This window comes from Phalaenopsis equestris, unplaced genomic scaffold, assembly GCF_001263595.1.
Source record: "Phalaenopsis equestris unplaced genomic scaffold, ASM126359v1 Scaffold000352, whole genome shotgun sequence".
NCBI lineage: Eukaryota > Viridiplantae > Streptophyta > Magnoliopsida > Asparagales > Orchidaceae > Phalaenopsis > Phalaenopsis equestris.
In genome coordinates, this window is record NW_018164794.1 from 234,861 (window position 1) to 261,574 (window position 26,714).

Genomic DNA, 26,714 nt, shown 5'->3' on the forward strand with positions numbered 1-26,714 from the left:
TACATTAAGTGACACCGCAGAAACTGAAAAGGCAGAATTTAAATATCACGGTCGTCTAACCAAGTTGCAACTTGCAAGAGAATTTCATTTGAGGAAAATATGACCATTGTTGAAACTGCCGAGGAACTTAAAAAGTGATTTAACCAAGCTGCAAAAAATTTAAAATATAGCCACGCAGGTGACAATCTGGAAGCACAAGTTATATATCATAGTTATTTATCCGAGTTGTAAGAGAAACAGAAATATATAACTAAAGCTGAACTTTGAAGTCCCAGTTCAGCAACACACAGTAATGTAAGATCAGCCAAACTTGTCTAGCAACATCACAAGTAGAGTCTCACGCAACATGGGATCCCAGACCCAGTTTTTATTAGGACACACATAGGGTGCCGCAGAATATTGATCCACTAACCCTCCGGAATGAATCACTCATCCTAGTAGTGGCGGTGATGATGCTTATGATGGTGATGCTTCTGTTCTACATCATCAGAATCATTACCCTGCAAAACCACTCAAATAAAGCCAACGGTAAGAAAATATTGGTAGAGCATATTTAGAGGCATGTTAATGCATCTTATATAACATGCACATAACGATGGAGCGTGCATAAGCCATCTTCAACTCCAAAAAAAATAAAGTTACTATGTCAAACTTCACATGCATTTAAGATGCATTCTGTGCAAATAACAAAAACAAAGTTAAACATCCTTTAAGAGTTGTATGATGAGCACAGACAACAAGTAACACAAGCAGATTTGTAACTAGATGGCAAGCACAACTACACCAAAAGGACTGTACAACTAGACACCAAGCTAAATAATTTGAAAAGACCATAAGCTCTTGTTTGGAACGAGTTTTGAAACTATATCTGTGGAAAATCTTTCCGCAAGAATAGAATCTAATACAAAATCACCCTCTTTAATGATGTAGCACAACAATAAGATCATGCAGAAGCCCAAATAGAGAATCATGCAAGAAAGAAAGGTAAACTTACAGTAGTACGGGCAAAAGTCCAAAAGCCCGAGAAGATAATTTAGCAAAAATAAACTATGTTGACATGAAATTAACTTGCATTTTCTTTCAATGTTTCTACAAATTTGTAACATTTAATGATAAGTGATGTACTTTGAATCGGAAAGCGTGGAAGAGTTTATGTAATTCCTTTTGCCTTGAGGAGTGGTCCCCAACATGCCCAAAAAAGGGCTTTTTTTAAATCCGCCCCCACCCTACATTGACCCTTTAAACCCTTAATAGTCAGCAATAATTAAGTTTATGGTGTATTAAAAATACAGGAGCGTTTCACTTATTGGTTTTTGGCTTGGTGTTTAAAATTAGAGCTTCACCTTGGTGGGCGAGTTACCCCCTTCCTCCCTACCTCCTGCGCAAATGTCCAAGGTAGGCATTTCTCACTTCCATACACTGCTCCACAAAGCCATCTCCACCCTCTCCAGGCCCACATCCCAAGCACAAACATGCAAATATAAGAAAGCCAAAGAAGGGATCCCAACCAACAAGCTCACTCTTAGAACTAGTCTTACGAGAAATAATTCTACAAGCCTATAAAATTCACGCATCAACTCCGAATCACTTCTACAAACATTATTCTAAGTTTGTAACCCTTCAAAGTCATTCCAAATCTTGAAGAGGTCTCTTCTCACCTCCATTAGTTTTAACTTAAAATAAGAGTGGTTAGTTTTGGCCTCCCCCAAGGGTGGCAACCAACTTGAAGTTTCGACCATCACCATTTATAAATCCATATTGATAGTGGAGTTCACCCAAACGACAATAGGCAAATAAATATTATTATTAATAAAACTTATATGCCATTACAACTGACACACCCGAAACAAAAATAATAAGAGACAACAATTCCACTCAAATTATATTGGATCTCAAGGTGGTGGTGGTAATTGGCGAGGGGCTGGAAGGTGGTGGGGTGGTGGACGAGACGGTCGGCTAACAGAAACAGCAAGGTAGTGATTCCCCAGGTTCCGGACAGCAAGCATGCAGCGGATGAAAATGTGAAACAACTGTCTTGGATGATGGAAGGAAGTGGGAGGCACAGGTTCCAGAGTCGGCAGCGCATGGGAGGGATTGGCTGGAACGATAGGTAAATAAATATTATTGCTAATAAAGTCAATATGCAATCACAATTGACACACTTGAAAGTAAATAGCAACATACTCAACAATCCAACTCAAATTAGGGTGGATCTCGAGGTGATGGACAAGATGGTCGGCCAGAAAAAAAAAAAGAAAAGTAGAAATTCCCTGAGTTCCGAACTGCGAGCTAGCAACGGATAACAACGTGGAACAACAGTCCTGGATAATGGAAGCAAGTGTGAAGGGGATAGGGAGCGGGTTCTAGAGGCAACAGCGCATGGGAAGGGTTGGTCGGAATAGCCGCAAAGCTACAAGGAAAAGGGGTATGTATGAGTGAAGCAGGAGGAAAACACCTAGGAATGACCATCCGGGTCGTCGACAGCGTGGGAGAATGACGGTGGCAACGACGGAGGATACAAGGGATAGGCAAGAGGATGGTTGTCTAAGGCCGACGGTGAGGACAAGTGTCTGAAATTAGAAAAATAGTAGTGAAAGCAAAGACGGAGGTTGCAGCAATGGAGGGAGGTTGGGAGCGAAGTAGAGAGGATGTGGAAGGGGTTGTGAAAAATAATCACCATCTCAGGAGAAAAATACAGTCAAAGCACCATACAAACTCTCGGATACAGCCCTCAAAGGGAGAAATGAACAAAGACGACTGTCCTAAATAAAACACATGAAATAAGCTAAACCTAAAACAGCATAAATGTGAATATATAATAATAGAACTAGGAGTGGCCTAAGAGAACCAGCTGACTCCTCTGACTAGAAAAAAAACCTGGAACGAATCAGTCCAAGCGAACAATCAGGTCGTTGTTTTCTCTTCACGAAAGGAGCAGAATAGTATGCTCCCGAGTCAGTCGCTCGGGGTTGGGAGAGCTTCAACCTCATTCGTCGAAGCTTTTGTCTCCTCACAGTAGTCATATCTGATTCGTTGAAGGTAGCGACAATGTTGCACTCTCCCAATAAGTCAATCTTGTGGACTCAACTCTGTTATATGTATCTGATAAACAAAACTATCAAGAGAAATAAACTCTGGGACAAAATGCATGGCATGATTGACCTCACTGAAGCATAATCACTCAAGAGAGGTCTCTTCTTCTTCTCTGAAAGGAGTTGAATCTCACAGTAGGATGTTCCTTATTGCAAAGCTCCTAAGGCGATTTTCAGCACTACGGACCGTCCATCATGTTGAATCATCCGCCGTCGACAGGTACACAACTAAACTAATTTTATTGCCCAAATAACTCCTTATGGTCTTCCAGAAGTAGCTTAAAAGTTTCTCATTTATGATATGTCGAACCTCCCACATTAGGGATCTCAGGAGATAGGCTATGCATTCAAAACTTTTGAACTTCTCATGTTTGAGGTTGCTTTGTGTTTAGCATCATCTCCTCAAACTCATGGCTCTTCTGAACTTCCAATGTCATTCCTACAGATTCTCCTCTCAACACCTACAAATGGCAGTTCGAAGAACCACAATCTCATGCTCTACATGAACACCCATTACCTCTGACGCACTCCCTTCTAGAACAACTATGGTTAATTCAGCAGCTGATGGGGTTAGTTGGAATCGCTGGTGTCTCTGCCTTGTCAATTGGAAGTTGAGAATCCTTTTTGAAATATTCATATTCTCCTAAATCACTGTTTATTTCTTCAAAAGCTCTCAAATCAGTGAAAGATATCATTTCTTGTTGTGCAATCTAACTCAATATGCCCAAATCCGCAACACAGGGTGGACTTTTTGGCTAGGATAGATTTGGGAATGTTGGTTGGCCCCCCACATGTTATCGAATCTAAATCAATTTCTCTACGGCTGGGGGTCGGCTAGATGATCCCCTGTGTGTACTCTGACAGTAAGATCCCTGACCCTGTCTATAAGATGCGGTGGTCATCCAGTGATGTGGCCACCTAACTTTTGAAGCTACGGTCAGAACATCTGATCAGTGTGACATATTTTCCCTCATGCTAGTGTAGATCCTTCAAATTTTCCCAACAAAATCATATATTATTCTTTAACATCTTAGCGGCTAATTTCATTATTTTATCTGGTGGGACTTTCTATTATTCAAAAAAGTTACACGGTCTGAAGCCACTCGATGAACTAGTCTAGATTGAAGTCACCATCAAAATGTGGCAAAACCACTGTTACTTCAAAATTATGAATTCTCTGATATTTCAGGTCAAATTTTTAGAATAGAGATTCACCTTTAAAATCTTTAGCAGACACTTCACCTATGTAACTTCTAACAAAAACTTCGTCTCTCGGCCTCCTCTAATATTGTATCTCAAAATGTTGTGGTCTTCCCCTCCTTTTTCAGATCTCGCTACCCCACTCGTCGATTACCTCCTTGGGCCCTTTCCTCAATTTCATCGAGTCACTGTAACAGTCAGCGAAGTTGTCGCTATCTTTATTCCATGGTGAACTCTTAACTAGGTTTTGAAAATTGCCTCCTCAGCAGTATGAATAGGTTTTATGGGTTATATAGGGTGGGAAAGAAAATTTTTTAGTGGAGATAGGGTTGGGTATTGGTGGAAGCTAGAAACCTTATGAAAAGACTAAGGTTAGGCTAGCTCTGATACCAAATGATATTGGTATTAACTCAAACAACAATAAACAAACAAATATTATTGCTAATAAAGCCAATATACGATTATAATTGACACACTTGAAAAGAAAATAACAGCAGACCTAGCAATCTAACTTAAACTAAGGTGAATATTGAGTGGTGGTGGTGATCGACGAGGGGTTAGAAGGTGAGGGGGCAGTGGACGAGATGGTCAGCCCGCAAAAAACAACAATTTGAATATCAAGCATGCAGCGGATAACGTGGAGCAGCTGTCCTGGATGATGTCAGCAAGTGGGAAGGGGGTAGGGCGCAGGTTCTGGAGGCAACACATGGGAAGGGAAGGAGCGGTGGCCGGTGATGCTGGGACAAAAAGTGATGGCAGTATAGATGCGGAGGGGACGGTGTGGCTAGAACAGTCGTAAGTCTGCAGGGAAAGGGAATTGGATGGCTGGATTAAGAGGAATACAACCGAGAACAACTATTCGAGTCGTTGGCAACGAGGGGCAAAGATGTTGGTAGGGACGGGGGATGTAAGAGACTGCAAGACAGCAAGAGGATGACTGTCTGGGGCGGCGGCAGCGAGGACAGGTGTCTGAAACGAAAAAACCGCAGTGAAAACAAGTGATGGCAGCTATTCAGAGGCGGTTGCAGCAATGGAGGACAGTCGAGAGCGACGTGGAGAGGATATGGAAGGGGATAGGTAAGATAATCATCACATTGAGAGAGATATATAGTCAAAGCACCAACCAAACCCTCGAATACAGCCCCGAAGAGAGAGACGAACACTAGCGGCAATCCTAAATAAAACTCATGAAAAAATAAGCCTAGAACATCAAAAGCGAGAATATATAATAATAGAATAACTAGAAGTGGCCCAAGAGGAGCAGTCGACTCCTCGGAATGTAAAAAAACTTGGGCCAAACCGGTTCAGGCAAGCATTTGAGTCAATGTTTTCCCACCGCGAAAGGACCCGTGCAGTATGCTCCGGAAGCATGAGCCACTCCTGTGTCATATATAGTATCCCCAAGTGTTTTCAAAATTTTTGAACACCCTATTAGAGCAACTTAGAACCTTGGTCAACCACAAGTTTACATCAAGTTAGTATCAAAGAAAACATTGGGAGATAACTATCAAATCACCATGGCTACTCGCAATCGGTGGAATTGCTTCTCCCAAATGGGCAATCTCTCATTGTCTTTAGCTTATACCCTTTAATATGGTAATCTAGAATCATATGTCAATGCAAACGTTATGCTAAATGCATGCGACCAGCCCTATCACTCATGTGTGAACATAACTTGAACCCATTGTTGGAGTCCATAATAAGATGGTGTTCCCCACAAGCAAACTGTCCCTAAACATGAAAGCATACCTAAAAATTAAGCTTGAATGAAATTTTGTGGCAGCTTACGATGACTTTAACTGCAAGCAATAGTGTTAAATCTCGTGCAAGATTGCTCTCACAAGCATTGCAATAAGAGTTGAAATTTCTTTAGCATCGTATATACTTGTAAATGCACATGGCACTTAACTTTTATCCGAAATCATACTTGGTGTACACTTTTCACAGTCATAAATGTAGCCATACCTCCAACGCCTGCATCAATGGACCAAATAGACCAAATAGAATGTTTAGCCTAAGTGGTAGAAAATCTGACTGAGAGAGACCAAAATGCTGAGACTGGAACCCCAGGGACCACAACACAACATAGAGGCCAAATGCAAGATTTTATAACACAAATACAGTAAATGATAGCACAGATGAACGCTAGAATGCATAACCCACCATTTGCTCCTTTACAGTCTAAAAACCCCAGCTTAATTGAAGATCCGACCCCCTAAAGTGGATCACACTAGGAGACCACTAGCTCAGTGAAATGTTTATATACCTGAAAATTATAGATATGCTGAAGACTTTGATGATACCTTCAAAACAATTGAAGTTGAACACCCATTTATGATGTTGCTCATGACCCTAACAAATTCTTGGACTAGTGACACAAATGAATGAATTTCTTTATTGGCATAAGATGGATGATCGTTCTTGTGAATAAAATTAGTTGTTCATGCAGAAATCTATTGAATCAATACTGTGGAAAAAAAAAACAAGATGGGTTGAGAGTATAGTTGGATAGAGATAGGGTTGTCAAATCGGCTCGTTATTCGCGAACAACTCGTGTTCGGCTCGTTCGTTAAGCTTAACAAGCAGAACACGAACAAATTTTTAAGCTCGAAATATAAATAATTCAAACACGAACAAATATTTGTTCGATCGTGTTCAGCTCGAATTGACTCGAAAAGAAATAAAAAAATAAAAAAATATATAAATATACTCAATATTTCGCGGTGTTATCGGTGTTATTCCGCTGTGTAACAACACAGAATAACACTGATTACGCCAATAACATTGCGAAAGAACACTCGAGTAACAGTTGTTGTGTTATTGGTGTTATTCCTCCATCTGTGGTGTTATTGGTGTTATTCAGCGATGTAACACTGTGGAATAACACCGATAACACCAATAATATCATGGAATAACACCGAGTAACACCCGTTGTGATCGATATTATTCTGCCTTTCGCAATGTTACTACGACATTATTTTGCGGTGTTATTGGTGTTATCGGTGTTATTCAGCGGTGTTATGACATGTCTTGTAGCATTCTAATTTTCCTTTATATTTAACACTCATTTTTGTAAAATTACACTTTAAAAGAAGTTATTTCCATGATTTTGTTGCAAGTATAAAAGGTAAGAGATTTAGAGTAAATTGGGACAGAAACGGAGCGAAAAGGAGGCAAATTGAGCAATGTAGCAAACAGCAGGTTAGCGCTTAAGCGTCAAATTCTGGCGCATTAGCACTGCTCCATGGCGCCACAAATGGGCGCCTAGGAGCCAAATGGTGTCCAACAACCAAAGAAAGTGGTGACGCGCCTAGGCGGCGGTTGTTTCCAAACTTACCTGAGAAGGTAGCGCCCTAGAGCCACAGACTAGCGCCTGAGCGCCAGAACTGTCTGAGGCGGTTTCAACACGACTTAAGAAGTTATTTGACGGAACCAGACGTTTGGAAAAACACTTTTTGGCAATTCCAATTTTTTGAATTCTTCATGAAGGCCAAGAGGTCATAGATAGGAGTAGTAAATGTAGATTTTTACCTTTTCTTGAGAGATTAAAGAGGGGATTTTGAAAGAAAACTGTAAGAGAATTGTATCAGCATTGCAAGGAGTGGGAGGCTTCATTGGAGGAATTTGCATCTTTTTTTCAAAGGGAGAAAACTAAGTATATTGTTATCTAATGTCATGTACTTGTTGTAAACATATATTTAGTGGATTTGTTTGTGTTAAGATGATGTCTCTATGGTGTTCTTCATTATTTGTGAGTAGATTTCCTTTACCCTTCTCTTGTGTTGAATAAATAAGATTTGTAGGATGTGTAGGATGCTTTTAGAATTGACTTTTAAACTTTAATGTGATGGTTTTCTTTTTGTGCTTCAATTACATTTTGTATTGGTCATATGAACTGTTAAAATTATATGTTTACCGTAAAAACTAGGGAGAGTTATGACATGAACAACTAGGAGGAACCACATAGTACTATTGGGTGAAGAAAAAGTAGTCCACAGGGCAGTGCAAATAAATAGAGAAATAGACTTTGATGAGTATAAATTGGGGACTCTATGGTGACAGACTAGAATCCTAACCAATTTGATCTAGGGTTTAATGAATTAAAACTAAGCTAGTCAAATTGAGGTAATAAATTAGAGACTCTAAAGTGACAGACTATAATTGTAACCAATGTAATCTAGAGTTTAAAGAATTAATACGAGGTTAACCAAACTTTTTTATGCACTCGACAGAGGGTAAAGAAAATGAATGCTCCTATTTGTCACTGGCCACAATAACAATTCAAAGTATTAGATCTTATAATCCACTTATGTAATCACAAGAGAAAGATAATTTTTACCTCTTGAAATTTACCAAATCAATTGGTCTAGTGAGGTTTAACTTTAGACTTAGGGTTGTATTTAGGAGTTATTGAAAAAACAACATTAATTGACATTCCAAACTAAGACTTGAACACAGTAACTAGAACTTAGCCTAAGGAATTTCTTACACAAATTCTCTGTGGGATCGATAATCCGGACTCAATAGAACCCTATATTACTGAAATGATACATATACTTGCGTGAGAAATCTCAGGGAGTAATAATACCTAATTTTAAGAACTTTATCAATTAGCTAGAAAGCAGATCAAGTTTATGGTGATTTTACCAGGACTGCACAAAATACTGCACAATATTCTAGCGTCGTTGTCAGGGAAGCTACGGTAAGAATTTTAGAAGAATTTTAGTTGAACCTGTAAGACTTAGATTTGGAAATTGTAGTGTTATTATGTAGTGTGTTTTATGTATTGTGTGATATTTCAAAGAGAAAACCCAAAAAAAAATCTATATTTTTCAGTATTTGACATGTTTGATATTTATCATATTAGTTAAGCCTCTAGATTTGTATGCACAGTTCAGGAGCTATAGACCTTGAACCATACGACTCAGAACGAGAGAGAACTTTTAGTAGGATTAAAAAATAGAAAAGAATTTAAGAATCTATTGTAGAAATTGTGACATGAATAACACTTGGATTCGTCAGGCTGATGATGTTAAATCAAATGTTTCGTGGGAGACACTTCATGGTTATCAGTGTTAGAGTGATATGTTCATTTTTGTTTGTGGGTGGTGAGTGTGTAGTGATTGTTGTTATTAGAGTGTGGATTGATTTATCATATGTTAGTAGAATTAGAATTGATCTTTCTTTATGTTTAGTTTTCACTACTGTCATTGAGATGCCAATGTATTTCCTTTTTACTGATTATACTGGACATTATTTGTCAATGTTCGTAAATTTGAAATATTTATGGACAAATGTTTGGTGCTTTTAATTATTTTTATGCTGATACCTGCATTATTAGTTAAACTTTCTTCCGTTCAATTTTCATTCTAGCATTCAATTTTCATTCTAGCATGTATAGTTTAAACTTGTTTTATGTTGCATTCTGTTTTGTCCTGATGAACACTTAAAAATATTTCGGATAGACATATGAGATTGATTGTATTTCTGAGCTGTGATTTTTCTTCCTGCTTATATTTTCTCCATTGAATAATATACATGTTAAAAATCAAGTTTGGGGGGAAGAAAAACCTTTTAAAAGCTCAACCTTATTTGCCCTCAAGAGTCTGCAAATTAAATTGAGATCACTTTAAAACGACTTGTGGTATGTGGTATTACCATCAGGGTACTATAAGGTTGATTTTAGAGATGTTATAAAAAACTTAGTTGAGATTTTGGGAAAATTGAATTGTTCTAGAGTTGAGGTATTTTGGAGGAAACATAAAGAAAAATGATTTTACTATTTATAGCAAAAATATAATTGTATTTTTGAAAAACTAGGATTCTTAGATTTACATTTTATAAGAATTGAGTCTCAATTAAAACATATTTTCAAACTAATACTTACATTTATCAACTGAAGAAAAAGTAAAGGGTTTTTAACTTTATGAGGAGGATAGTGAAATTCAAAACTATTAAAGACAGATCCAAATATAATAATCCTCACATAAAGGTATAAAGAATTGAAAAATAATTCTAAAAGAAAAAGAAAAGGAAAGGAAAAGTACAAGAAAAGTAAAAGAAATGAAAAGTGAGGAGAAACTTGAAGAGAAACCTAATCAAAAATTGATTTCACTTGAACCTTCTTTGATATTTCAAACTAAGATCTGAACGTTACCAGGACTGCACAAAATAGTGATGCACCTTGGAGAAGATCATGTTACACCGCGGAATAACGACCCGCGCTATTTGAGTGTTACTCAGATGTTATTGCGAGTGTTATTGGTGCTATTTTGTCGTTTGCAGTATTATTGACGCTATTCCGCAACATTTTATATTTTATCGAGCCGAACACGAATAGGAATATGTTATTCGAGCCGAACACGAACACATTGTTCACGGGCTCATTTCGAATACGAGTCGAGGCTAGCTCGCTCAAGCTCGGCTCGTTTATAGGCATAGATAGAGATAAAGAAATACTCTAAAATAAACAATGCCCAAGACACTATAATAAAAATTACATATAAAGTAAATATTAAGGCAACGGAGCCTCTAGGTAACTATGTACCTCAACACATTTGAAGATGTGGTCATTAAGATCAAGTGCATGAATCATAATTGGCAGTTGGCCAATAAATTTGTTAATGATCTTAAGATGATATTAGGAAAGTGTTTGAGATGCTTGACCCTAATACTTTACAGGATGCTCTTCATTATGCCCACATGGTGCAAAGAGAGAGGAAACCTCCATACAACAACTCAACACGCTTCCACTCCCATAACCACTCATACACATAATCTACTGCAAAACCTAGCCCTTCCATTAGTGGTGTACATAATAGTAGAATTCGAGAAGCTCCAAAAACAATAGAGATTATTTGTATCAACTAGTAAAAGAATATATAAATTGAAAATTAGAATAGAGCAAATATCTTGCTCTTGGATGAGGTAGATTATCTTAATGAGGGTGATTAGAAAGAAGCTTTTGTTGACACTCAATTATCTGATGAGAAAGCTGAAATTCTATATTAGAATCAATTAGAAGTTAAAATACATTTGGCAATTAGTAAAGATGATACTGAGGATTAGAAGAGAGAATATTTTAACATGCAAGTGATTTGTGAGATCTTTCAACACTCCCCCTCAAGCTGGTATGAAGATGTCACTTATGGCAAACTTACTAACTAGATTCTCATGTTACACTTTGGAAAGGCCTTTTGTTAGAATAGATGTTGTTTGGCTAGCAGTGGGTATGTAGGACATACATATCACACCACTATCTATCTTCTCCTTGATGAAATGTCTGTCAACTTCTGCATGTTTTGTTTTGTCATGTAGAACAAGATTATGAGCTATAGAGATTGCAGCCTTGTTGTCGCAGTAAACTTTAATAGGTGTTGGTATAGAAATCTTCAACTCTTCCAGGAGTCTTATTATTCATAATACTTCATAGAGTCAATGTGCCACCGAGCAAAATTCTACTTCAGCACTATTTCTTGCCACCACACTTTGTTTTTTACTTTTCCAAATAACCAGATTTCTGCCTACAAAGGTACAATAACCTGATGAGGATTTTCTATCATTTACATCTCCTGCTCAATTTGCATCTGTGTACGCCTCTATTAGAAGATGTTCTCCCTTTTTGAACAAAAGATATCTCAAAATTCAGAATACAGCTTCGAAGTGAGTAGGTCCAAGTGAATGCATGAATTGACTCACAACACTCACTGCAAAGGCTTTGTCAGGTCCAGTGTGAGTCAAATAGATTAATCGCCCTACCAATCTTTGATAGCGTGTTTTGTCCATTACCTCATTAACTGCTGCTGTTTTCAACTTTATATTAAGTTTAATTGGTGTATCTGCTACCTTGCAGCCTATCATTCATGTTTCTTTGAGTAAATCAAGTACATACTTGCGTTGATTGACAAAAATTCCCTCCTTGGATCTTGCAAACTCCTCTTGCATGCAAACTCCATTCCAGGGAAATATTTCAGCTTTCCCAAGTCCTTAATATCAAATTCGGCTTTAAGTTTCCTCTTCAAGTTGCTAAGCTCCAGAGTATCATCCTCTGTCATGATTATGTCAACTACATACACAATCACAATAGCTATTTTACCTTTGATGGAATGTTTGAAAAAAAAATGTGCGATCAGCTTGGCTTTAAGAGAATCTATGTCTCTTGATAACATCACCAAAACGCTCAAACCAAGCTCTAGGAGATTGTTTTAACCCGTACAGGGACTTTTTTAATTTGCATACTTTACCTTTTCCAAATTTTTCTTCAAATCCGGGTGGTAGAGGTCCATAAAATTCGGGTGGTAGGTCCATATATACTTCTTGTCACAGTTCTCCATTTAAAAATACATTTTTTACTTCAAATTGATGAAGTGAACAGTCGAAGCTAACTGCAAGAGAAAGAAATACTCTAATAGAGTTAATTTTAGCAACATAAGCAAAAGTTCCTTGGTAATCAATATCATGAGTTTGAGTAAACCCTTTTATTACTAGTCTCGCTTTGTATCTCTCCACACTTCCATCAACTTTAAACTTCACCGTGAACATCCATTTGCACCCAACCGTCTTTTCGTCTTTAGGTAGATTAATGACTGTCCAAGTGTTATTTCTTTTAAGAGCATTTATTTCTTCCATCATAGCTAATTTCCAACTCGTTTCACCTAATGCTACTGAAACAGTTCTTGGAACAAGCATATTAGAAATTCTAGACACAAATGCTCTATGAATTTTTGATAGTTTTTCATATGACAAATATTGTGTGATAGGATGTTTCGTGCTTGTTCAGATTCCTTTTCTGAAAGCAATTGGAAGATCAAGATCAGGAGTGAAAGTAGAGGGAAGGTTACTCTGAGTTGTAGGGTCATTATTCGGCAAAGATGATTGAACATCTGTTGAGGGAATAACTGGGGCTGTAATAACTTTATGGAATTTCTTCCTAGTATAAACCTGTAGCTCATGTTGAGGATTATGATCCGTTGGAAGTACTTCTCCCCGTCTCTGATAAATTAAAATCTCGCAAAATAAGATTAATAGTGCTGACCCTAGTTTTCATATCAGAATTAGTTAAAAAAATGGGTGAAGTTTCCCAAAAATTATTTTATTCAACTAAGTTTTCCACCTGAAGAAAAATATTTTGAAAAAACGGATGATCCTCGACAAACTTGACAACCATGCTCTCAAAAAATTTCTTTTTTCATGATTAAAGCATTTGTACCCACGTTTATTGGAAGCATATCCAATAAAAACACATTTTTCAGCTTTGAGATCAAGTTTTGAGCGAAACACATTTGGAATATGCACATAGCAAACACGGGAGATTAGTTGTTATCTTAGATGTGGAAAAAATATTTTTTAAAGACTTGTAAAGGTTTTTAAATGTCAGAACTCGTGCTGACATTCTGTTTATTAAATAATAAGAGGAAAAGAGTGCATTACCCCAAAGATATTTATGAACATTTATGGAAAACATAAGTGCCCTGGTAACTTCGAGTAAATGTCTATTTTTTCTTTCAGCAATATCATTTTGTTGTAGTGTGTCACGACAAGTAAATTGATGTAGAATACATTTTTCCAAAATAGATGTTCTCAAATATTTGTTGAAATATTCAGTCTCATTATCCATTCTTAGAATGTCAATCTTTGTTTGAAATTGATTTTCAATTATGTGAAAAAAATCTTTAAATCGTTGTTCAACTTCAGATTTCTTTTCCAATAAATACACCCAAAAAACTCGTCTGTGATCATCAAAAAATGTTACAAACTATTTTTTTTCCAGAAAGTGTGTTAACTTTGGATGGGCCCCAAACATCACTATGCACCAAATAAAATGGTTTTGAAACAGAATATGGTTTTATTGGAAACGAAACACGATGACTTTTAAATAAATTACATGTTTCACAATGAGGTTTTGAACAATCAATATTTTTAAATAGTTTAGGAAATAAAGATTTGATATATGGAAAGCTAGAAAATCTTAATCTTTTATGTCATACATAACTTGATCATAGTCAAAACTTGAACACGTACTACCTAATTCATGAGTTGTTTTATTCGCAGAATCAGTTCCATCATAGTAGTACAACTCATTTATTTACACCATCATAGTAGTACAACTCATTTATTTATCTAGCAATTCCAATCATCTTCCCCGAGTTCCGGTCCTGAAAAACACAATTGGAATGAGAAAAAAAAACTTAATAATCAGAATCTTTAGACGATTTGTTAACAGAAAAAACATTACATGTAAGTTTCGGAACATGTAAGACAGATTTCAAAGATATTTTTTCTGAAATTTTAATATTTCATTTTCCTGCATTAGGTGAAAAATTGTCATCAACTATTCTGATTTTTTCGGAACTGGAACATGGATAATAGCAATTCTGACTTTTTCGGAATCTGAACATGGATAATATGATTCAAATAATTGAGAACAGCTTGTCATATGATCAAAGGCTCTTGAATCAATGATCCACTGAGTGGTAATTCCTAGAAAAGCCAAAGGATTACTACTTGCTTGTATTATAGAATCGATAGGCGCATTAGATGATGAGCAAGATTTCAACAATTTAAGAAAATGACTTAATTGCTCTTTACTAAGTGGAGATGACTCAGCCTCATTTGCGGTAGGTGTGCTATGTTCACTAGATTTTTTTTTCTTACCATTAGGTGATTTACCATGCAATTTCCAACATTTTTCGCGAGTATGGCGGGGCTTTCCACAGTAGTCACAGTGCAGGTTGTGTTTGTCTTCTACACGCTAGTTGTGAGAAATTTTCTTGCTTACTTGAGCTTCAGGAATAGCCAGCACTGACCCTTCCATGGACTTGGTTGAACCTGTAGTCTGCTTTCCCAACATCACATGTCTCTGACTCTCTTCTCTCCTTACCTCTGCAAAAACTTCACCAATTGGAGACGGGATTTCTTCTAATTATTCGGCCACGGACCTCATCATATTCAACGTTAGACCTGCAAGAAATTTGAAGCTTCGGTCAGAATCCACTATCTTCTTGTATTGGTTGTCGTCATCATTTGATTTCCACTTAAGATCATTGAATAAGTTTAGATCCTGCCAAATTCGCTTAAGAGAATTGAAATACTTTGTCACAGAATCCTCATCTTGGCAATTTTTCCCAAGTTGTAAGGTCAACTTATAAAATTAGGATTGATTTCCAACATCATAGTACATTTCTGAAACATTGTCCCATAATTTCTTAGCTGTAGAGTAACACAGATAATTTGCACTTATCTCTTAAGTCATGGAATTGACCAACCATATCATCACAATTGAGTTTTTCGCATCCCAAATGGCATAAGTTATGTTATTCACGTCAGGTTGTTTAGTATCACTTATGGTATAGCCAATATTTCCTCTTCCTCGCAGATACATGAGAACAGATTGTGACCATCGAAAAAAATTATCAGCATTTAGTCGGATTGTAGTGATCTGAATGGGATGATTTTCAGATGTATTTCTCTGAGGTTCGGGCTGAGATGACTGAAGAGGCTAACTTGTCCTAGACGTGACTGAGACTCGTGACTTCAGACATTTTAGAGATAAAGAACGGTGAATTTGCTCAAGCTCGAGATTCTCCCGCCAAAGCAAAAGATTACCGCCTTCGGAGAATTACCGCCTCCGCAAGCGGGAAGAAAAGTGAAAGCGGAAGACGCCACAAAGGATTGTACGCTTGTTATCGGAGCGAACAAAGGTGGACGAGGCGAAGCAATCGTCGAACGGCGAGCGAGCAGTTCGAGCTCTCCAGGCAGTCAAAGTCGTCGAGCGGTGAGCGGCGAGCAGTGAAGCAGTCGTCGAGCGGTTCGAACAGCTCAAGATCGAGCTGCAAGCAATTAGAGCGTCGAACAACTCCACGATCAAGATCGAAACAGCTCCAAGATCGAGCGGCACATATTAGGCGAATGGCTCCAAAATCGAGCTCTCCAAGCGAAGCAGACGACTCCAAAGATTCAGATCCTCAATATTCGATGTGGCTCTAATACCATGAAAACAGTGAAAAAGTATAAGAGGACTTAATTCTTATTGATGCAAAGGGGGTATAAATATCCATTACAGGATTTACAGGTATAAAAAGCAATAAAAACATAATACAGTAGACAATGAAAAAAATAATAACAAATATAAGAGGAGAAATTATTCCGTACGGACAACGCATGCAGAGATGCATGCGGTGGTGTCCGATCCCTATCGTCGATCACCACAATCAAAATTTTAAAAAAAAGTTGAAAGTGGGGTCCACTGAAATACATCTTTTTGGTAATCGCCGGTAGAGATCGGACACCGCATGCATCTCTGCATGTGGTGTCCGTATGAAATAATTTTTCATATAAAAGGCAGCTAATCTCTCTAATTAAAGAGAAAAAATAAATAGAGATTCCTAAGATCTCCTATACAATTTATAACCCTTTAAATATAGAGTTATAACAAATATGAAATATAATCATTATTATTCATGAGATCCTTCAACAAGTAGCATACTATTAATAGGATTTAACAATGCATTTAACTTAAATCCAGCCAAACACCAAAAGAATGAAAATTAAATCCAACGCTCTATTAAATCAAGTTTTCTTGCAATCCATCTTTTTTTTTCTAGGGTTCCGTCTCTTTTACGACGTAAATCCGGATTTAATAAAACTGATTGCAAGGAAAATTTATTCTGACATCGCTTGCGAGCTCCAACATCGTCGATAAATCCGGATTTATCGGATTTGATAAATCCTATTTAACGAAAATCTAACTTGCAGCCAAAAACTGCCCTAATGTAATGCCCTTCCTATACACATTACACACATCTTAAATAGCTAGATTTTGGCCATATGGAAAGGGATGGTACAAAGAATATTAATACATTCAAGCAAAGGGATAGGATCATAAAGTTATTCTCAATGAAGACGTCACACCTACTGCACATCTGTGTCACACAAGCCTATATCTGATATTTAGCCTAAGCTTAATTCAAAGAAAAATCAAATTCAAACTAAGGTTGTTAATGATTAGACCTTAGATTGATTTTAGATATAATAAGTTTAACCCCTATTATAACTACCAAATTTTATGGTTGCCCCAATTATAACTACCAAATTTATGGAGAGAGAGAGAGAGAGAGATTTAATTCCATGAGATACTTTTGGCGTTATTTTTTTTCACATTATCCATGCGTAATCTCCCATCATATTTGAGTGTAGAAATAAATCCCTGATGATTTTCCTGAAGCCCTACTTTCAGCATGCCATTGACTTAGTATTAGTTCCCAAGTACCAAACTCGCAATCATAAGACAAGCCCCAATGAGCATGTTAAGTTGAAAAACAGGCATATAAATGCCAAGGAAGGTTTCCTCCAAGAGATACAAAGTCCATGTGCAATACTAACCCTTCTAATTGCTACAAAAAATTGATAAATAGCAAATAGGGCTATCATCAAGATTATTACTAAGTATAGGCTCCCCGTACTTGGCTTGATAATGATATGTTGGATTCAATCTTTTGATGTCAACTACTTCTAACAAAATTGACTTTAAAAATGATTATCATCACATTAACATAACTGGAATTGAGTGAAAGATACATTCAAAATGACACAAATGGCCTTTATGATTGATAAATCATGCCATGTACCACATTCATAAGGATCGTGAATATTGTACTAAAGTGTTTTATTAAAAAAATTGTGGCATTATTTGATGGCATTTGGACACTCAAAACTAGTAATAAGAGGCACTTAGAACACTTGAGATTAATTTTTGCGGCACTTGAGTCTAAGAAAAAAAAACTTTATATCAATTTAAATAAGTTTTTCTTTAGCAGACTAAGGTCATACTTTTGACTTATGTGCCTTACAAATAAAACCTGATCCATCTAAAATCAAGAAAATACAAGAAGATTGACCGACCCATCAAAGTTCCACCAAAATTTGGAGCTTTCACAGCTTAGCTACCTTCTAGGACAGGTTCATTAAACACTACAAATTCAAAGTTGCGCCCATCACACACTTATTAAAGGGCACATGCGTGTTGATAGTTAATGCCCAAAGATCTTGAATTAAATTAAGATTTGCATGGCATAATATCTAGTCCTTAGGCTCCCAATTTTTTTTAAGGCATTTGAAATTCCCAGTTACGCATCTAAAGTTGGTATGTGGCTTCCAAAGTCAAAGAAATCACCCCTTTTCCTTTTTCAAGGCATTTAAAGTTCCCAGTTCCGTCTTCACCTTCACTCATTCGCCTCTCCCTCCTCAGCAGTGATCGAGCAGTTATATTGAACCGCGTCCAATTTCCCGGTTGTGATTTCCACTAATTTTATATAATTTCTTCCCTGGGTGGTTTTATTAGATAACTGGACAGAAAAAGAAGTCGGTTCACAGTCTGAACGGTTGAATCGACTTGTCTGGTTCGAGTTTCATAACATTGCTTAAAATATTTCCTCCATATAATACATAATGACCCCATATTTTTAAATAAAATAAAATAAAGGTAATAATTAATTGATAATATGCCTTAGAAATAAAAGGTATTCCTGCTTGCGCTACATCATTTTGTCTTGATTTTCGTTTTTTATTCCTTGAGCATGAGAGCCACATATTGTCCCTAGTGACATAGCTTGACATATAGATTCTTTAAAATTGCACATTTAATGTTTTGTAAGAAAATAAATTATTATCACATATAGCAAGATGTAGCAAAGTTATTCTTTCTAGATAGTACTCTTCATCATAATTTCGAATAAAAATGTGCTATATATCTCTTATTTAGATAACTTGTGGAGATCACTTGGTACAGAATTGACATTTCTCTTCAACCATTTGTCTTCAATTTAATAGGCAAACCAGGGTGGCCAATTGGACCATTGAAAATCTACTTAATTGCTTGATAGAAAAATACCCATGAAATTGGGATTATATCCACTAACAAATAGATTGCATACAATATCACCATTTCTATAACCACAAAGAAGGTACACGATAAGATAGTGTATGGTTACACTCCTACGAGGCACATTAACATTGCTTATATATATTGCTAAAGAAAATCATAGGTTGACTAAAAGATATAAAAAGGATGATTATATTATGGTAAGAATTCATCAAAAGATATATCCCTCCAAATAAAAGAAACTTCAAGCATGAGCATGCCGACCATTGAAAAATAAGCTTACTATTGATTTGCTTGCTGATATATTTACCCGTCAAATTTTTAAAATTGAGGATATTTTGCCTTTGAAAGATCTGCCAAAACTCCAAATATGTAGATTAACACTCTTGTTGTAGACAATGCCTTCCAGCTGCTAGTAGCTTTAAAATCTAAATATTGAGGTGAACTCTAGAAGCACTAGAAGATCCTAGTGTTGAATATAAGTTCTTCGGAAGGAAGAACAAGCCATCACTGAGGATATTTGCTTGTCAAAAGAACACTTAATAGATTGGGACCATAAATTATGAACAATTACTTAGATTTTAATTTTTCATGGTAGAGTACCTTTGGAACTAGGGGATTTGATAAAGCGTGTCAAGATTATCAATTTGCCTGTTGATATATTTACTAGTGAAATATTTAGCAGTAAGGATATTTTCATTTTAAAAGAGCTACCGACACTCAAATGTGCAATTAACAATCTAGTAATAGAGAATGCCTCTAAGTTGTTAGTTGTTCACAACCCATATTTTTAGAGCTAAAATATTGAAATACCAAAAGAACATTATGCTGAAAAAAAGTTCCAAATTAGATGGAAAAAATAAGCCACCAACACTAGGAATACGTGGCTATCAATAGAAGACCTAAAAAATTTGCTCCACAACTTATGCACAATTACTTAGATTTTAACTCTTCATCGTAGAGTTTATATAGGTCTGGGGGATTTAAAATAGCACATCAAGAAGATCATGAAGAAGCCCAAATAGAGATTCAAGAAAGAGGACAAAGACCATTTACAAAAGCTCAACGGGAGATAGAATCAAAATAAATTTTTAATATAATTTCTTCTAAAATTCTCAACTAAACTTCCTAAGCCGGACGACAATGTGGTTACCAAAACTCCTTCTCAGTTAACCCCACAACATCTCATTGAACTAATTGTTTACTCTCGAAGGAAAAATCTACAAATTTACAAATTCACAAGTTTTTCATGTGGGACAGTGTTGAATAATCCAAACAAAATGACTTTCTTGAAAAAAGAAAGACATTTCCCTTTCTGCTATAGACTTGAACCAACTAACAGCAAAAACCTAATGGGCCATCACGTGTCTAAAATCTTACTATTCGTGTATGTAGCTGCAGCAATGAGGGCTCTCTTGGATCATTGAAATCGAATATTTTACCTGTGGATGGTATTTTTTGGTCAGAGATTTGAGCATATTTAGTATAAAACTATAATATGACTTTTAAGAATTCCATCATCTATTGTTAATAGTTTTTTAAACATAATTGCTGCCATATTATTTCTTTTATTTTATGGTGTACAGCTTACTAAGTTTACCCATAGTAAAACCCTATTAAATAGAGACGTGTTTTGGCCAAATAAAGCATGGAGCATTCCATCTTTAATACTCACTATTTGTCTTATATTCCTTTCCTTCTGCATAAATTATTAAACAAACAAGGTTATAAACATAAAGCTACTTGCAGCTAGACTAAATTCCCATATAGCTACTGTGAATAGTTTGTTTATGAGTTTCATATTCAAAAATAAAAATAAAAATAGTAACCATAAAAATCATCATTATAACTAAAATATTCCCACCTCTTTGCCATTAACATTTCCCAAATCAAAATCTTCCTCATCACCCTCATCATTCTCATGTTGAATTGTGCTAGTCCTAGATGGAGTCTAATTTTCCTTTCTTTTAGAAAAATTTCCAATGTATGAGTTTCTTTCATTGACATCGCTAGCTCTCATAATATTATTCCTAATCAACTTTAATTCAACAAATACTAATTCACCTTGTTCATCAAACTTACCATCCAACTTTCAATTATTACTGTTCATGACTCATTTGTATCATTTGTTTATAAGAAATTCAGTCCAATAATGTCATGATAGATGCATCTCTAAATCAAGCAACCATTCTGCTTCATGTAAATCACATATCAAATGCCAAGCACTTCAACTAAAATATCCAAGTCAAAATAATTAAAAAAACTTGTACATAAAATGAACCAACATTTGACATGTGTTATACCACATAGAGAACATAGCAATAGCACAAGTGTGTCTTGCTAAGCTACGGGCTATAGCATGCGCTATTATATACTACTTACATGTATAAGGTTACAACCAAATCAAGCTTATTAGATTGCAGACATATGATTACTAGAGGCTAGCACCAAATCAAGATCGAGAGAGGAAAGGACAATGTGAGTATTATTTGGTTTCAAACTAGACTGCAAAGGTGTAGAGCAAAAGGAGAAAAAAAGAAGAGAGAATCAGTTAAAGGAAAATAAATCAAGGATATATACGTCAATAACTATCTAGATCATTTACCAAAGATCGAGCAAGCTATTTATCAATTTGCAAAGCTCTCTTGCTTCTTGGTTGGTCAAGTGATCCTTGGGGTCAAACATATTTTTTGTTATTGGATAGAAGTGTCTTGTTGCAGGCTCCAGTGAGCACATATTGATTTCTATTTCTCCGGAAACGTCAATATATACATCTCATCAAAAAATTTTGTCATCAAATTGCAACAAGTCATGCAGTTAAGGGTGAAATTATAAATGCCACGTAATCACAACATCCATGCCATCTACAATGAAGCATGTCATAACAACTAGAACAAATTCCTAATAACCACCTTGCCAAATGGTGCATGCTAAATCATATCACATGGTGATCTTCTACAATCAACCCATGTCAAATAAGAATCAACTGCCCAAAAAACAGCAAGCATGTAAATTATATTAGTGCTCTCTATAGTTCATTAATTGTAATAACATAAATCACCATCAAAATAATTACTTTTAACAAAAAATTAAATTGATGTTTAGATACCAATGAGCTTTCTCTTGACTTTTTTTCAGTTATCTCACAATAATCTAATAAATTTGATAATAATACAATTAATACAATGAATAATTCATTTGGCTTTAACTACAAATAATATTGAAACTCATATTTGTCAATTGTTTGAAACCATCACAATCTTTAAGATAATATTAAAAATATTTGTGAACACGCTACTCCAACTTCTCTAAGGTTTCACAAATATGAAAAAATATATTATCCTAATTTAAAGTTTTATTTTATCATTCTCTTCAAATAACTTAATTTGGCTTTTATAACTAAGGGGTTCTTTGCTCGGGTGAAAAGGAGTGTATTTTATTTAAAATGCCAATATTTCATTTTTCTAGTTTGGCGGGACGTAATGGATTGTAACAAATTTTCTCACCATATTTTGAATTCATGTAAAGAGGCCTTTCTCCATGACTCTGAAATCATCATGATTCGAGCTAATTATAAATATGTTGAGTTAACCCTTGTCCCCTTTGCAACTCCAACCTGTGAAAACCCTCTTCTTCTGCTCATGAAATCATCTCCTACAACCTCGATGTAATTTGGCATCTTGCTCTTGAAAGACTCTTTAGTGACAGTTCGGCGTTACCTATGATAGGTGAGCTCAAACAAGACTATAAGGGCTAGACCCGGACATAGGATTTAACCTAAATCCTGCCAAACCATAAAAAGAACAAATATAGTATTCTCATGCAACGATTCAGTGATGATCCCATTCTTGACTTTAATCTCGACCTTGACCTCGATCTCCTCTATGAGACATGGGTTCCTGAATATAATCTGCATCCTCATGTCATCCAGTCTTCCGAATCTTCCTCTTCGGTTCTATCTATGAGTTTTAATCCCCCACTGTTGGAGGGTGGCTTTACGGATTTTGTCTCATGCTTCATTAACTACATCGAAAAAATTTCTAATGGAAGATGTTGATTGAGGAAAGGAAGCCGACTAGGATGAAGTCATGATTTTTTTCCCAAGCATGCTTTTTGATGATTCAATCAACTCAAAGGTTGATGTGGATACTCCTAGTTCGTATGATACGTCACCTAAGGAGGACCAGAGCAAAAGCGTGGTTGCTAAGGTGTTGGTTGTTGAAGAGGATGTCAATTATGTCAATTGTTCATTTTTTGAATTTGAAATTGTTCAATTGTTTGATTCAAGAAAAATTACTTACCACTCCTGCTTTTAGGCGTGCATTGTGTTTAAAAAAAATGACGAAAGTTTTTTATTGAAGCCATATATAAATTTTTCTTTGTAATTTAGTTAGCATTTTATAATTTTTTGTTTATCGTATGCTACAAATCCTTCAGCAAATGAGGAATAGAGAGTCTGTAATGATCTCGGGGGGAGGAAGATGTAAATAAATCCTACAGAATCTTAAAGCCAGTTTTCCTCCTTTCTTCCTTAAATCTAGGATTAGTAAATCTCATTGGAATTACAGGATTTAGAGAAGCAGCGTGTGAAGAGGGGTGGGAGGAAGTGGAAGAATGATTGTAGGAGGCTATTTGGTAGCATGATTTGATCTAGATTAATCTAAATCCTGCCAAATAACAAAAAATGACAGCTTTAAATTTTAATTCTTAATTCTCATTCCTCCTTTATTTTTACCTTCTTTTTTATTTTTTTACTATATTGTGCATTGTAATCAAACTGCCACTTTATAATTGTTTCATTTATGTCATAAGTCATGATTTTGTGACTTCAATTTGTGCTATTATGCTATTTTCAAATTTAGTTTGGAAGCTAAACCTCATCTCAATCAAAGAAATTCATATTCTTTTTACTTGAATATGCATTTGGCTTTGCTGTGTTGTATAATGTTGATATTTTATAGTGATAAAAAATCCACTTTCTCTTAGAATTCATTAGAGCTGTCATTTTTTTTTCTTCTGCAATGGATGGTTTTGTGTCTCTCTAGTTGAAAATTTTGTTTATTTTATCTTCGGCTAGGTTGAATTTAATGAAAATTATTCATTTATGACTTGTCGAGGGGTTGTGAAAATGATGATCATGCCAATGGTCAATTCATTTAAAAGTTTGTTTGCTAAGATCTATGTGCACTGAATTTGATAGTTTTATAAAATTAAAAAAAAATGAAAGCTTATTTTAATCTTTTTGTAAGCATTCCTGTCTTCAGAAAGCACAATATTATATGTTTGATTGCCATATGATGTTTCTTGAATTGTGGTTACATGTATTTTTTCTCGCACATTCCCTTTCAATTAATGAACGTTCTTTTTCACTTTTGGATAAATTTTTTAGAGCTTTTGTTGACATGATGATGGAGCTTAGTATAAAAAAATCAATGTAAACAACTTGGAGTGATCAATAAATATAATTTAGAGTGATCCACAAAAATAGTATATCAAGGTTTAATTTTTTTAAATACAAGACATAAATTCATATTTATAGATTTGCAAAGACAATATCAAATATTTTACGTAAGAACAACCGCATACTAGTATCAAATCATGATTTATTTTTTAATTTATTTTAAGATGCATATAAGAGATGAATTATTAATTAACTTATAGTTTAAGTAAAATTTTTATATTTATTCATATAACACTCTAATTTTAAACATACATAAAAATTACTAATATTAATTTATAAAATATAAAATATATTTTATCATGTATATATTTTAATAATTTTTATTATAAAATATTATATAAATAAATTTGATAATTTAAATATTGAATATGCAAGCTTATAAAAAAATATGATATATAACTAATTAAATGGAAAAATAAAATATAAGGATTCCATTTACAGACAATCAAATAGCTCATGAGTATTCAAAATATATTATTTCCTGCTTTACTGTGCATGAACTTAACTAAACAGAAAAAGAATTCCCTTGCACTTGCTTTACAAACAACCAAATAGCTCCCGAGTATTTAGAATATACTGCAATTAGAAAACTCTGTGTTCCTTCTTCAGCAAACCAAACAGCCCCTAAATATATAATATCTTCATCATTCTAATAATTTTGTTCTTCCACAATGTTTTGAAAGTATAATTTACTTAAATAATATCCAATCTTTTTTTATACATATAAATGACATCTTCTTTAGCTATAATTGGCACTTTACCTGAGAGTATTGCATTTACTTTTCTCAAAATAAGACAGTCACCACCTAAAAAAAATTTCATCAGCTAAAACCTGATAAACTTCACTTTCAACAAATCCAATTTTATCAAATCTCTTAATCTTCTTTCATATAGCATAGCTTAAAGAAAAGAACTACTCCACCTCGTGTACATTCGGACTAAATAGGTAGCAGCAAATAGCTACAAAAAAAACATATATATCTCCAACTAATATATCAGATGAATAAATTCAAATTAAAAGCAACGAAAAGTAGCAGTGATCTCACAAATTTGGAGTGTCCATATCTTTCCCCTTCTTCAGTACCATAGTAGCTTGGCTTCCCATATTCAGTGCTCTGGTATTGATTGCCATAGTTGGAATTCTTCCCACCACTAACTTCCTCGCCAGCGCCGTAACTCGGCTTATCATAACTCGTGTTCCCACCATAAACATAATCGCTATTCTTCCTAAATCCACCATCACCACCAACTTCTTCCTCATTCCTTCGATAGTCATTGCCTCCAAAGCCTTGGCGCCCGTAACCTTCTTCCTCACTCCGCCGAAACCCCTCATCCCCATAATGAATCAAGCCTTCACGGCCATACCCAGATCCGCTTGGGGGTTTCCTCCCACCTTCGTACTCCGATCCATACTCAGATCTGAATTCCTGGTGCTGGGGGCGCTGGCCATAACCCTGGCCGTAGGCGAATCCCTGCTCCGGGAACTGAGGACGCCCACCGTACACCGATCCATAATCGGATGCGCCGCTACCACCTCCGTAACCGTAGCTTTGGTGACCGTAACCTGTGTACCACGGATTGGAAACTGGCTGTGGCTGGCGCTGGGGCTCAAAGCCAGGGCGCAGAAGGCCGTAGCAGTCACTTTTCTTGGTATTGTCGGTTTCGAAAGCGGAGTTGTGAGACCCAGAAGAATAGCGAGGGCGCTCCAAGTCCACGTCTCCAGCTGCGGAAACAGGGTAGCATATCTCATCAGTGGGCTGCAGCGGCCGGCCGTAGGTGAGGGAAAGGTCGTAACCACCGGAGTACGGCGTCGGATCATATCCTTCGAAACTATCAACGGACATGCCACGAAGACCCCAAGACGACATCTTCACTATCTTGCATGCCCTGGCCTTTGGATTCTGAGTTTTGCCGGCGAGGAGGCCGGGAGATCTAGAAACTTATAAACGAAAATGGAACAGCAAAAAATCCCTATATATGGAAGGAATTACAGTGGTGCCATCAAAAATCAGTATTAAGTTAGATTAGGCGAGTAAACCCAACCCACCTCCAACCATTTTAGATTCAATTTGATTAATTTCAT

The 26,714-nt window shown here is 35.9% G+C and overlaps 1 protein-coding gene across 1 annotated transcript; it reads right to left on the reverse strand.

Moving 5' to 3' along the window:
- Window positions 1–87: 87 nt before the first annotated feature.
- LOC110026139 (uncharacterized protein At5g39570-like) lies at window positions 88–26,563 on the reverse strand. The gene is made up of 2 exons (XM_020726965.1): window positions 25,678–26,563; window positions 88–500 (listed from the first exon to the last, which is right to left on the reverse strand). The coding sequence occupies exons 1-2, from the start codon at window positions 26,497–26,499 to the stop codon at window positions 435–437; spliced, it is 888 nt and encodes a 295-aa protein (XP_020582624.1). The 5' UTR covers window positions 26,500–26,563; the 3' UTR covers window positions 88–434.
- Between the last annotated feature and the right edge of the window lie 151 nt (window positions 26,564–26,714).